General features: G+C 47.6%; 1 protein-coding gene across 1 annotated transcript in view; it reads right to left on the bottom strand.

Annotated features, from left to right (window-relative positions):
- LOC119948824 (glutamate decarboxylase 1-like) overlaps positions 1-13323 on the bottom strand; it is a 29599-nt gene extending 16276 nt beyond the window's left edge. Inside the window, exons 1-6 of the mRNA XM_038770327.1 lie at positions 13254-13323; positions 7208-7336; positions 6647-6889; positions 3334-3424; positions 2587-2699; positions 638-753 (exon numbers count right to left, since the gene is read on the bottom strand). Of these exons, the coding sequence (XP_038626255.1) occupies positions 638-753; positions 2587-2699; positions 3334-3424; positions 6647-6889; positions 7208-7336; positions 13254-13290 (729 nt within the window). The 5' untranslated portion in view covers positions 13291-13323. The remainder of the gene's footprint in view (positions 1-637; positions 754-2586; positions 2700-3333; positions 3425-6646; positions 6890-7207; positions 7337-13253) is intronic.
- Between the last annotated feature and the right edge of the window lie 1371 nt (positions 13324-14694).

Raw genomic sequence — 14694 nt, 5'->3', positions numbered from 1 at the left:
CACGCGTGCTGAGCCCAGATAGGCTCGAGGTGTTGGGCGGATGCATCCCGCCTCCTTGCCCGCATCGAAGCCCAAGTGTGCGGGAGGAACCCAGGGTGTAATCCTGCCCTCCAATGCCCCGTCGCTGGCTTTCATGTCACCTCAGGTGGGGACCCCGTAACCATCATCATCATCATCATCAATCGTATTTATTGAGCGCTTACTATGTGCAGAGCACTGTACTAAGCGCTTGGGAAGTACAAACTGGCAACATATAGAGACAGTCCCTACCCAACAGTGGGCTCACAGTCTAAAAGGGGGAGACAGAGAACAAAACGAAACATACTAACAAAATAAAATAAATAGAATAGATATGTACAAGTAAAATAAATAAATAAATAGAGTAATAAATATGTACAAACATATATATATATATACAGGTGCTGTGGGGAAGGGAAGGAGGTAAGGGGGGATGGAGAGGGGGGCGAGGGGGAGAGGAAGGAAAGGGCTCAGTCTGGGAAGGCCTCCTGGAGGAGGTGAGCTCTCAGCAGGGCCTTGAAGGGAGGAAGAGAGCTAGCTTGGCGGATGGGCAGAGGGATTGGGGGCATTCCAGGCCCGGGGGATGACGTGGGCCGGGGGTCGATGGCGGGACACTCACTTGCTCCGAGGTGAACAGCACGATGCGGGGCAGGGCCACCATGCCTCGGCTCTTGACTTCTGGAAAGTATTTGTAGCGCGCCACCAGGATGCTGTAGAGGTTTGATATGGCCCCGCCTAGAGAAGAGAATCATAATAATTATTACAATAATTCATAATTATGGTCCTTCTGAAGCGCTTCCGATGTGCCAAGTTCTGTTCTAAGCTCTGGGGTGGATACAAGCAGATTGGGTTGGACACAGTCCCTGTCTCACGTGGAGCTCACAGTCTTAATCCCCATTTTACAGATGAGGGAACTGAGGCCCAGAGAAGTGACGTGACTTGCCCAAGTTTACACAGTAGACATGTGGTGGAGCCAGGATTAGAACCCAAGTCCTTCTGATTCCCAGGCCCGTGCTCTAACCATTAAGCCATGCTGCTTCTCCAGAGAAGACGACGAGCCAACATTTACCCCATTTTTCCCAGAAAGTGAGGCAGCGGGCAGAGCCCAAAGACAGGATCCTCCATCTGAAATTACAGGTCGCCGCCCCGGGTTCCCTCATCAGATAGATCATCAGTTGGCATGCCCTGGAGTGAAGATGTGGTAAGGTACCAGTCACTCAATCAGTAGAATCTGTGTGACTTGGGGCAAGTCTCTTCACTGTGCCTCAGTTATCTCATCTGTAAAATGGGGATTAAGACCGTGAGCCCCACATGGGACAACCTGATTACCTTGTCTCTACCCCAGCGCTTAGAACAGTGCTTGGCACATAGTAAGTGCTTAACAAATACCATTATTATTTATTATTATTTTCTGCCGAGCACCTACAGTGTGCAATAGATCGATCAGTGGTACTTATTGAGCATTTACTATGTGGACGGCCCTGTACTAAGTGCTTGGGAGAGTACAACAGAATTAGTCAATCAATCAATCAATCGTATTTATTGAGTGCTTACTGTGTGCAGAGCACTGTACTAAGCGCTAGTCGACACCTTCCCTGCCCTTAATGAGTCTACAGTGCAGAGCCCTTTACTAGCTCTAGTGACTCAATCCTCCCCTCATGGTGCTTACGGGGAGACAGTCAGGGCCTAGCAGACAGAAGGCAAGGGGGAGTTTGGACCCATTTTGATATCTCTAGTACTGACCAGCAGAATCAATCACTCAATGCTATTTACTCAGCGTTTACTGTGTGCAGAGCACTGTACTAAGCACTTGAGAGAATACAATAAAACAGAGTTGGTACAAAGGAAGGTAACAGACAGCTCTAATGGAGGCTTTCACAAAAAGAAAAAATATCAACTGAAGTGATGCTCAACAGCGTGGTCTCGTGGCTAGAACCAGGGGCCTAGGAGTCAGAAGGACCTGGGTTCTAATCCTGGCTCTGCCACATGCCACGTGTGACCTTGGGCAAGTCATTTGACTTCTCTGTGCCTCAGTTACTTCATCTGTAAAATGGGAATTTCGACTGTGAGCCCCATGTGGGACAAGGACTGTATCCAACCTGATTAACTGATCCTTCCTTCCTCTCCCCCTCGTCCCCCTCTCCATCCCCCTCATCTTACCTCCTTCCCTTCCCCACAGCACCTGTGTATATGTATATATGTTTGTACAGATTTATTACTCTATTATTTATTTATTTTACTTGTACATATCTATTCTATTTATTTTATTTTGTTCGTATGTTTGGTTTTGTTCTCTGTCTCCCCCTTTTAGACTGTGAGCCCACTATTGGGTAGGGACTGTCTCTATATGTTGCCAGTTTGTACTTCCCAAGTGCTTAGTACAGTGCTCTGCACACAGTAAGCACTCAATAAATATGATTGATGATGATGATGAACTAGTATGTACTCTGGTGCTTAGTACAGTGCCTGGCACATAGTAAGTACTTAACAAATATCATAAAAAACAACTATTCTCAGCCATCACCCCACCAATCTCAGACAGCAAGAACAATCCTCCCCCTCACTTACCTGGGGAAAATATGCCGTCTGCTCCAGTTTCAGCCCAGCCCACCAGTTCATGCATTTTCTGGAGAAGGATCTTTTCCATGACGACAAACACTGGGGCGATTTCATACGTAAACCTGCATGTGTCCACATCAAGTACATATCAGCTGTGGCCCTGGAAGCATTTAGGAAAACTGGTGTGTTGGAACGTGAGGCTGCCCAACGCGGGGAATAGCAGTCGAGGTCTGATCTGCCCATTACCAGCCCCAAACCTCCCCGTTTCCCATTTTACAGACAACCCCACAGTCTAAAGAAACGAAGGGAATTTGGATTTTTTTGTGGGGGTTCTTCTGGCATTTGCTAAGGATGGAGGGGTTTCCTTAGCAATTGGAGGTGGGCATCAAGGCTTGGCCATTGGGGAGTCTCTAAATGTCACTAAGTGCGGGGGTAGATACACGCTAATCAGGTTGGAAACATAGAGTTTATGAGTCTTAATTCCCATTTTACAGATGAGGTCACTGAGTCACAGAGAAGTGACTCGTCCAAGTCACATAGCAGACAAGTGGCGGAGCAAGGATTAGAACCCACGTCCTTCTTTATAACTCCTAGGCCCGGGATCCATCCAACCTCAGCCCCTGGCTGCCCCTCCTCTGCCCTTGGGAGACACCAGACATCAGCTCCGCCCCACCCAAAATTCCCCCCGCATCTGTCTATCATCTTGCTCTGGGTTCTGGAACGCACGCTAGACCCATCCCCAGGGGGAAAACTCACATGTTGGTGTTTGCTGCGGCCGTCAGCCAGGCGCCGGCTAATCCTACCATATCTAGGCCACTGGAAAGCTGGTTAAAGAAGCGAGGGTGGCCTAGGGAGAAAGCCCAAAGGCGCTCCATCTTAAAACCGAGTGGAAGGAAATCTGGCTTGTTTGCTCAAAACTATTCAATTCCACTTGTTTCATGAGTACAGTGCTCTGCACACAAGAAGCGCTCAATAAATACGACTGATTCCCAATGAGCCACACTACTTCTCCATTCCCCAATGTGTACTTCCCAAGCGCTTAGTACAGTGCTCTGCACATAGTAAGCGCTCAATAGGATTGATTGATCTCTCCCTCTCCCCCTCATCCCCCTCTCCATCCCCCCATCTTACCTCCTTCCCTTCCCCACAGCACCTGTATAGATGTATATATGTTTGTACATATTTATTACTCTATTTATTTATTTATTTTATTTGTACATATCTATTCTATTTATTTTATTTTGTTAGTATGTTTGGTCTTGTTCTCTGTCTCCCCCTTTTAGACTGTGAGCCCACTGTTGGGTAGGGACTGTCTCTATATGTTGCCAATTTGTACTTCCCAAGCGCTTAGTACAGTGCTCTGCACATAGTAAGCGCTCAATAAATATGATTGATGATGATGATGGGTACCCAGACACATGGATGCACACACACACACACACACACAACCCTCCCCCCACTTGCCCATCCATGCAAGCTTGATGTGGGTAGGGAACATGCCCACATCAGAGAAGCAGGGTGGCTTAGTGGAAAGAGCACAGGCTTGGGAGTCAGAAGACCTGGGTTCTAATCCCGGCTCTGCCACTTGTCTGCTCTGTTGCCTTGGGCTTGGGCAAACCGCTTAACTTCTCTGAGCCTCGATTCCCTCATCTGTAGAATGGGGGTGAAGAATGGTTCAATCTGGTTATCTAGTATCTGCCCCAGCACTTAGTACAGTGTGTAGCCCATAATAAGTGCATAACAAATTATTATTAGTACCAACTCTCCCTCTCCCCCTTGTCCCCCTCTCCATCCCCCCATCTTACCTCCTTCCCTTCCCCACAGCACCTGTATATATGTATATATGTTTGTACATATTTATTACTCTATTATTTATTTATTTTACTTGTACCTATCTGTTCTATTTATTTTATTTTGTTAGTATGTTTGGTTTTGTTCTCCGTCTCCCCCTTTTAGACTGTGAGCCCACTGTTGGGTAGGGACTGTCTCTATATGTTGCCGACTTGGACTTCCCAAGCGCTTAGTACAGTGCTCTGCACACAGCAAGCGCTCAATAAATACGATTGATGATGATGATGATGATGATGAACTCTTGTTACATTATACTCTCCCAAGCACTTGGTACAGTACTCTGCACACAGAAAGTACTCAATAAATATGACTCATTTATCGATTACTTGAGGGCACATAGGTAATATGTACACACACACACACACACACACACACACACACACAATTTGCTAGAAAAGAAACAAAGAAAACTGCAAACCCTCAATAAATGATGAACTCTTGTTACATTATACTCTCCCAAGCACTTGGTACAGTACTCTGCACACAGAAAGTACCCAATAAATATGACTCATTTATTGATTACTTGAGGGCACATAGGTAATATGTACACACACACACACACACACACAATTTGCTAGAAAAGAAACAAAGAAAACTGCAAACCCTAGGTCAGGAATCATCAGTTTGGAGGTAAGAGGGGGAAACATTTCAGCCCTTGCTTCCTGGGAGTGACCACCTGGGGCCTGACTCTTTCGGTGCGGGAGCTCTCCGAACCCTATTCAGTCCCACTGGGCAGATTGTACCCCTGGGAACTGGGTTCTAGTCCCGGCTCTACCTGCGGGAGCTGTGTCGTCAGCTGGGAAGGTTTCTGAGGGAAGAAACGCCTTAGGTGCACAGCGTGGGGGAGGGACAGGCCCACCAGGAGTCTTGGAAATGAGCTGACTGGCAAAGCTGGGCTTATGAGATCTGCAGTGACTACCAAGCAAATCACCTGCCGGCTCACAGTGCCATGGCACTGGACTGCGGTGGCTTCATCCGTTTTGTTGTCTGTCTCCCCCTTCTAGACTGTGAGACCGCTGTTGGGTAGGGACCGTCTCTATATGTTGCCGACTTGTACTTTCCAAGTGCTTAGTACAGTGCTCTGCACACAGTAAGTGCTCAATAAATACGACTGAATGAATAATAATAATAATAATGATGGCATTTATTAAGCGCTTACTATCTGCAAAGCACTGTTCTAAGCACTGGGGTGGTTACAAGGTGATCGGGTTGTCCCACAGGCGGCTCACAGTCTTAATCCCCATTTTACAGATGAAGTAACTGAGGCACAGAGAAGTTAAGTGACTTGCCCAAAGTCACACAGCTGACAATTGGCAGAGCCGGGATTTGAACCCATGACCTCTGACTCCAAAGCCCGTGCTCTTTCCACTGAGCCACGCTACTTCTCTGAATGAAAAGCCTTCAGTCAATGGTACTTATTGAGCACTAATTTTGTGCAGAGCACTCTACTGAGCTCTCGGGTCAGTACAACAGAATTAGCAGACACCTGCCCTGCCCATATTGAGCTTGCAGTCTAGAGACTTCTCCAGGTGCTGCTTCCCTGCCCACCTACTCGGGCACTGCTCTCTGTGCCCCAGTGGGAACGTGATGGGCAGAGCCAACGGAGTGCAAGAGGTGCAAGCCATGAGCATGGAATCAACTCGTCTCCACAGATTCTCAGTCTTGAAGTCTCGGCACTAAAAGTCATCCATCCTAACAGACTGGAGACTCCATCATAAATGCATGTTTGTAAGTACATAAGTCTGTATGCATGTGTGTGCATTTAGGTGTGCGTGCAGCTATGTGTGTACCTCTTTTACGAAGCCACATTAGGACTTCAAGACCACAAGGGAAGGAGAGATGGGTTTCGAATGGGTTTTCCTTATAGAACTTGTGGGTTTTCGTGATGGGTCTTTGACTGTCCCTCCTGTGGCAGCTGTCTTATACTTTTCTTTGTCAGCCAATGTTATCTACTGAGAGCCTGCTGTAGGCGGAACACTGTTGGGTAGGGACTGTCTCTATTTGTTGCCAACTTGTACTTCCCAAGCGCTTAGTACAGTGCTCTGCACACAGTAAGCACTCAATAAATATGATTGATTGATTGATTGTACTAAGCATCTTCTCTTGGCTTAAAGCTGCTACGTCAACTAGTTGGGGGGGCAGGGTCTGGCCGGAATAGTTCAGCCCTAAAGGGCAGTCTGGCCCCGCTCCCCATAGAGACCCCCAAGCCGTGCCTCACCAGTCTTAACGCCATACTTCAGGGTGTCCTTGCAGTCCACCAGGATCTGCTCCAGAGGCTCAGGCTGGTCAGAAATAGCCAGGCTGAAGCCGTCCAGACCTTCCAGGAGCTGGTGAGGGTGGTGGAAGTCCAGGATTTTGCTCTTCTCATTGTAGGTCTTCCTGATGTAAGCCAAGAGGATGTCCACCACCTCCAGCAGGAAGTGTTCTGTGACTTCTGCGCCAGGCCCAGCAGGGAGCAGGTCTGGGGAAGACACACAGGTGGTGGCAGCGGGGTGGACATGCTGGAACCGTTATCGGCCTGCATCGGCCCTCCTCCTCTTCTCCCCACCCCCACCACCCTCAGTCACACCCAATCAGGAGGGGACACCCCGAGCACCAGCTCGGCCCCGGATGGTAGTAAAGGGGTTTTTCGGGCCAACAGGCAACGTGCTCTGTGGCTGGGCCCCGGGCTGCCGAAGTAGGCTTCAACATCGTCGCCTACTAGGCCCCTGTCTTCTGATTTGAAGAAAACGCCTGCATTTTCCATCCACCGGCCCCTCTGTACAAAGTGCATTCTTACCTGAAGCGTAAACGTTGGCAAAATCCGTGACCAAACCGTCAGAGCGGACCCCCTTGCCCGGGTCCTCTTCCCCTGCTGGAAAGGCAGAGATGGGCTGATTTTGTAGGTGTTCCTGGCAGATCCGGCCACCTGCAAATGTATTTCATAAGGACACAAGTCCACATCACTACCACTTTCACCAGTAGTGTGACATCATCTTGTGCTTTCATCTGTTAATCTTAGGGCGTCTTCACAATCTCCCAATGGAGCTGGGAGGAGCCCAGAGTATAACCATCCCCATTTTCCATATGAGAGAAGTGAGGCACAGAGAGGTTTAATGCAGTGCCTACGGTCACCTAGTAGCAGGGGCAGAGCCAGAATGAGAATCCTGGTCATGCTGGTCGTTCAGGTTCTACTCACTGCCCAGCTGTGTGACCCCCAGCACGACACTTTTCTTGTGGTATTAAGTACTGTAACTGTTCTAGGCACTGGAGTAGACACAAGTTAAGTTGGACACAGTCCCTGTCCCACATGGAGCTCACTGAGTAGGAGGGAGAACCGTCATTTATTCAATCATATTTATTGCGTGCTTACTGTGTGCAGAGCATTGTACTAAGCGCTTAGTCAGTCAATCATATTTACTGAGCGCTTACTTGTGCAAAGCACTGTGCTAAGCGCTTGGGAGAGAACAATATAATAATAAACAGACACATTCCCCACGCACAATGAGCCTACAGTCTAGAGGGGGAGACAGATGTTAATATAAATAATTTACAGTTATGTACATAAACAGGAGAACGGAGGCACAGAAAAGTGAAGCAACTTTCCCAAAGTCACACAACAGACTGTTGGCAGAGCCCAGGCTCTTACTGACTCCCAGGCATGTACTCTATCCACTAGGCTGTGCTGCTTCTTGCTGCCAGGCTTCCCCTCCTAAGCTTAGCACCTCCCGCTCCTGGCCTCCATCGAAAGGGCAGAGTCGGGGGGAGATAATTGAGGATTGGGGTGGGAGGCAGTACTGAATTCTGTCACCTGAAGGAAGACCCGCACTTTTCCTCTTCCACCCTCTGCCCCCACCCCCAGACACTGCCCCTACAATTCCTTCTTCGAGACACTGCCCGCGCAACTCCACCGGATAATCCATCCTTCCCTTGGGCACCCCCACCCCCCGACACTATTCCAACAACCCCTCCTCCCCCACAACACTGCCCTGCCACCCCTGAACTCCCCCAGGGACCCTCAGGAGTCATACTAGGCTCATCACTGGTATCCACAGCCATTCTGCATAATTATTCCACCCTGCACAATAGGTTTGGCTGTTTCCTTTGTTGGTTTTTCACACCCGCCTTTTTCCAACTTGGGGCTAATACTTCCCTCCGACGTCCTGTGTCCCACAAGGCCCACATGGAGGCAGCGAGGTCACCCCTAGGAATGTCCATGGGACCCTCTCAGCTAAAAACTGTCGGAAGCATCCATTGAGGAGGGAGTTACCTCCTCCGCTTTTCCATTATGAAAACTCCACGTGTACGCTAAGTGATGCATTCCAGGCCAGTGACACCTTCTTTGCAAACTAAAGCCCCTGAGAGAGGGCTCCTATTCATCGTTCCTGGAGACTAAGGAAAATGATAGAGCTTTCTGCAGCGATGACAAGCCCAGGGAAACATCAATGCTACTAAGTGACTGAGTCTCTTGCCAGAAACGTGAGCAAGGCTTGTCCCACGACCACGGGATCGAGGACCTGCACAAAGGCGTTGGTTCTAGTGCCAGTGGCTTGCTCAGTGCCTCCCGTGCTCTCTAGCCCTCTGCCCGCCGCATCTCTGCTGGGGCTCAGAGTACAGAGAGCAAGTTTGCAGGCTGGGGCGCAGCACGGGACAAAATACTTGCAAAGGTTGTAACGTGCAGGCCCCAGTGTTGGCCAAAGCGACCGCAGCACTGTGTCAATGCTGAAGGTGGTCCTGGGACTTTCCAGGTGATTGCTTCCATGTTCGTTCATTCATTAGAGTCCTTCAGTTATTCATTCGATTGTATTTATTGAGTGCTTACTGTGAGCAGAGCACTGTACTAAGTGCTTGGGAGATTACAATATTATAATGAACAGACACATTCCCTGCCCACAGTGAGGTTACAGTCCAGAGGAGGAGGCTGACTTCACAGCCTGCAGTGGCCAGCTATCTGGGGGGATTCCTGCTGGGCCTGTCCACCTGGTGGGTCACCCTGGATGGATATTGGGGCACAGACCTTCCCTGCTGAAGGCATAGCCCCGGCAGGCCCCCCTCCCCTCTGTCTGGTCTCCAGGAGACCCAGGTGTCCCTTCTCCCAGTTCTTAGTTGGGTTAGTTTGTTTGCCATGGAATAGATCTGGGTAGGATTGGGGTGAAGCATCCCCATTAAAGCAACTTTTTTCTTTCTCTGAATTCAAACCCCTCTGAGCAGGATGGGCTTCAAGGTCAGAGGGAGGTGGACAAGGAAGAAAGACCAGGGAGGGTAATTGACTGTGGGGGAAATTACAGTGGTTGATTGCCTCCACAGAGTCAATTCTCCAGGTGACTGCTCGACTCTGTTGGACAAGGGCTCATTGACTTGCTTAATTAGTTATGGTTAGTTAGAGAAGCAGCGTGGCTTAGTGGAAAGAGCCTGGGCGTCAGAGGACAAGGGTTCTAATCCCGGCTCCACCACTTGTCTGCTGGGTGACCTTGGGCAAGACACTTAATTTCTCTGTGTCTCAGTTACCTCATCTATAAAAATGGGGATTAAGACTGTGAGCCCCACGTGGGACAGCCTGATTACCTTGGATCCACCCCAGTGCTTAGAACAGTGCTTGGCACATAGTAAGTGCTTAACAAATATCATTATTATTATTATTATTATTATTGTATTTACTAGGTACTCACTACGAGCCCAGCACAATGCTAAGCACTGGGCAGATACCAGACAGTGAGGTCAGACATAGTTCCTAGGCCTCACGGGGCTCCCAGACTAAGAGGGAGAGAGCAGGTATTTTAGCCCCATTTTGCTGATGAAGACTCAGAGACCAGAGAGGTTAAGGGACCCACCCATGGTCACCCACGGGCAGAGCTGGAATGAGAACTGTGTCTCCTTTCTCCCAAAGCCAGGCTCTTTCATCCAGGCCCCGCCGTCTTATGGTTTGAGAAGGTAGTTTGCACAAAGCAGACAAATGCATTCTGCTTCAAGCTTCCTCCTGTGAACCCCAGTCTCTAACCACATCAATCAGTTTATTTTTATATTGTACTCTTACAAGCGCTTACTACAGTGCTCTGCATGCAGTAAGCACTCAATAAATGCAATTGACAGACTGGCTAACTGAATGCATGATCCCACATCCAGTGCAAAGCGTTTGCAACAGGAGTTTCTAGACTGTGAGCCCACTGTTGGGTAGGGACTGTATATGTTGCCAACTTGTACTTCCCAAGTGCTTAGTACAGTGCTCTGCACACAGTAAGTACTCAATAAATATGATTGATTGATTGAGTTTCGGGTAAGGGGCTTCATTGGCCAGTAGACACCACCAGCGCCTGTGACTCAGTTAATCTCTGGGGTCACCTTTGCCCCAGTGATGAGAGCAATTACTGACACTAATCTCTGGGATCAACATGGGATTTTATGGGACTGTGGAAGCTGCAAAAGCCTTACTGCAACTGGTGACTCAGACAAATGTCTTTTCCCCTTGCTTGGATACCTGTTCGGAGAAGGTATATAAGAGAGGCTTCTTGGGACTCCCATCTACAAATGAATCGCTACTGACTTCCTTCCTTCCGAAGATTAAGAACAAAACAGTTTGGTGCCACTCCTGAGATTGATCAATTATTTTCTTTGTTTTATGTTTTATGATCTTTTCTAAAGGGACAGTCATTGTTTGCTTCGGGGTTGAAGCATCATTGCTTGGTGCTTCATCAAAGAATAAAAAAAATCCTCACTTGCTGTCGAGGGTACTTTGTGTTCTTTATAAGGAATATTTCCTGTTCCATTTTAAGAACCTTGATCAAGCAATCAATCAAAAGAATTTATTGAGTGCTTACTATGTGCAGAGCACTGCACTAAGTGCTTGGGAGAGAACAATACAACAGAATTCGAAGGGCACTTCCCTGTCAGCAAGGAGCTTAGTCTAGAGGGAGAGATGACATTAATATGAATGAAAAAGTAATCAATCCATCAACCAGTGAATGGTACTTATTGAGCACCTGTTATGTGCAAAGTACTGTACTAAGTAATTGGGGGAATCAGTAGACACAATTCCTGTTCTGGTTTTTTTTTTAAATTGTATTTATAATAATTATAATAATGGCATTTATTAAGTGCTTACTATGTGCAAAGCACTGTTCTAAGTGCTGGGGAGGTTACAAGGTGATCAGGTTGTCCCACGGGGGGGCTCACAGTCTTAATCCCCATTTTACAGGTGAGGTAACTGAGGTACAGAGAAGTTGTGACTTGCCCAAAGTCACACAGCTGACAAAAGGCAGAGCCAGAATTTGAACCCATGACCTTTGACTCCAAAGCCCGTGCTCTATCCACTGAGCCACGCTGCTTCAAGGGCTTATTTGTTAAGCCCTTACTCTGTGCCAGGCACTGTTCTAAGCTCTTGGGTAAATATAAGATAACCAGGTTGGACATGGTCCATGTCCCACATAGGACTTCCAGTCTTAATCCCCATTTTACAGATGAGGTAACTGAGGCACAGAGAAGTTAAAAGACTTGACCAAGGTCACATAGCAGACAAGTGGTGGAGCCGGGATTAGAACCCAGGTCCTCTTACTCCCAGGCCCAGGGTCTTTCCACTAGGGAATGCTATTTCTCAAGAACCTTCTGATCTAGTGGGAAAGATGGGCGGTGAAACAATTATTACTTTATACTAAATTATTAATATAATTGATCATTCCAATTAAGGGGCGAATGTTGCTGGGCAGAATTCACACAGGCTCATTTCAGTCTATTCTTTGAGCCCACTGTCATGTCATTTCTTTGTCCTAGATAAAGACCCAGAAACATTCAACTCCCCAATCCCTTCCCTCTTGAGTCATTACTGTGTCCTGTCCTAGAGAGGCCTGGTGAAATCTGTGCTCAAGAGAGAGAGATGAAGGTGAGTCCCCACATGAGTAATAATAGTAATAATAATAATACTAATGGTATTTCTTAAACACTTACTATGTGTCACGCCCTGTACTAAGCAAATCAGGTTGGACACAGTCCCTGTCCCGTGTGGGGCTCAATCCCCATTTTATAGATGAGGTAACTGAGGCACTGAGAAATGAAGTGACTTGCCAAAAGCCACACAGCAGACAAGTGGCAGAGCGGGGATTAGAACCCATGACTTTCTGATTCCCAGGGCCGTGCTCTGTCCACTCTGCCAGGCTGCTTCCCTTATTCCAAAGTTATTGGCATTTTACCTTCTCCCCATGCCGGCCCGATCCTCCAGCCACTGAGACGTCAGGCTCTCTCTCTTTCTCTCTCTCTCTCTCACCAGCCCCATAGCCGGTGGCTGAAAAACCGGTCCCTGCAGTAACCGGAGGAGGTGGTCCCCATCCCAACCAGTGGCTCCCTGCATCAAAGGCAGGGATTGTGGGCAAGCCAGGAATGACTCCAAACCCTCCTCTTTTGTACCAGCTTGAATCAAAGCAGCATTGTCTGGCCCGAACTCAGCAATTGGCACAGAATGTCCTTGGGACAGATGACCGGTGACTGTTCCTGGGGCCGACCTGGGACGCGCCTTTAGTCACAGTCAAGCACTACATCCCAACCCTACCTGAACCCCCACCATCTTGGTTTCGATCCTCAGACCTCGTCACCTCATCAAGGAAACCAAATTGATTTTCTGTAACTGCCAAAGGAGATGGTGCTGACCTCAGGTTTAAAATGTTAGACCCACCACCTGAAGACACTAAGGAGTTTTGCTATTCTAGTCTTTCTGAAAAAGGAATGACCAAACCCTCATTATCAGCATCCAGCTGCTCAATGACATCAATCCCTATCTCTCCCACCTCCCCACTCACCTGTCACCTGTCTACCACCTTCCTCCTGCCCCCCAAACACATATACCATCCACTTTAACTTACTTGACTGACCAATTAATCCACGTTTTTGGAAATCCATTTTCTCTGAAAAGCAAATTAAAAAATCCCAAAATTTCTGGGGCTGCAGGAATTGCTCTGAAAAGTGTGCCGTGGCTTCGAGGGGGTCCCAAGTCTATAACAGCATTCTCATCCCCTTCCCGGAGGAGCACAAAAGCCCTGGGCGTTTCCATGAGTTGTTAAATGAAGTGGGTGGAGATGGGAAATTTCACTGTTCAGAAAGTGCCCAGATTGGTTTTTCCTTTTAAAGTGATACCACCCAGGGGAAAGTATCTTGGAAACTGAGTTATATTTTACCAGGAGCAAAGCAACCCGTCTCTAACTTTCAACCCGTCTCTAACTTTCCCAAGTTGCCTTTTCCCAGTGATCAGTAATAATAATAATAATAATAATGTTGGCATTTGTTAAGCGCTTACTATGTGCAAAGCATTGTACTAAGCGCTGGGGGGGGCTACAAAGTGATCAGGTTGTCCCACGGGGGGCTCACAGTCTTAATCCCCATTTTACAGATGAGGTAACTGAGGCTCAGAGAAGTGAAGTGACTTGCCCCAGGTCACACAGCAGACATGTGGTGGAGCCGGGATTCGAACCCATGACCTCTGACTCCAAAGCCCGGGCTCTTTCCACTGAGCCACGCTGCTTCTCTCTAGGATGATTCATTCATTTTTTTTTGAAATAAAAAATCATCTTCTCTAGATATGTAAATGGTAAATTATTTCCATCATTGAGGGATTACAGTTGGTTTTCACCCTACTTTGCCTCTCTTCATCTACACCTTCTTCCCCCCCACAACTGAAAAGCAAAGTAATTTCTTGGTCTGAAGTCAGTAAGTTAATGTCCCAAACGAAGCGAACAATATCTCCTAACCCTGTTGTAGTGTACTCTCCCAAGCACTTAGTACAGTGCTCTGCAAATATTAAGTGCTCAATAAATACCATTGATTGATTGATTGATTGGCAAGGAAATTAGAAAGGAATATAACGTTAGGTGAATTCTTTCTTTCCTGTGTGACAGCCCCTGCAATGAGAAGCAGTACGGCCTACTGGATAGAGCACAGCCCTGGGAGTCAGGAGGACCTGGCTTCTAATCCTGACACTGCCACTATTCATTCAATCAATCACATTTATTGAGTGCTTACTGTGTGCAGAACACTGTACTAAGCGCTTGGGAAGTATAAGTTGGCAACATATAGAGACGGTCCCTACCCAACAACAGGCTCACAGTCTAGAAGAGTCTGCTGAGTGGCCTTAAGCACTTAACTTCTCTGGGCCTCAGTTACCTCATCTGCAAAATTAAGATTGTGAACCTCACATGGGACAGCTTGTATCTATCCCAGTGCTTAGTACAGTGCCTGGCACATAGAAAGAACTTAACAAATACCATAAAAATAGTAATAATAATTTTTAAAATGGTACTTAGTATTTAT

This window comes from Tachyglossus aculeatus, chromosome X3 (genome assembly GCF_015852505.1).
Source record: "Tachyglossus aculeatus isolate mTacAcu1 chromosome X3, mTacAcu1.pri, whole genome shotgun sequence".
NCBI lineage: Eukaryota > Metazoa > Chordata > Mammalia > Monotremata > Tachyglossidae > Tachyglossus > Tachyglossus aculeatus.
This window is presented reverse-complemented; position numbering and strand designations above follow the sequence as displayed.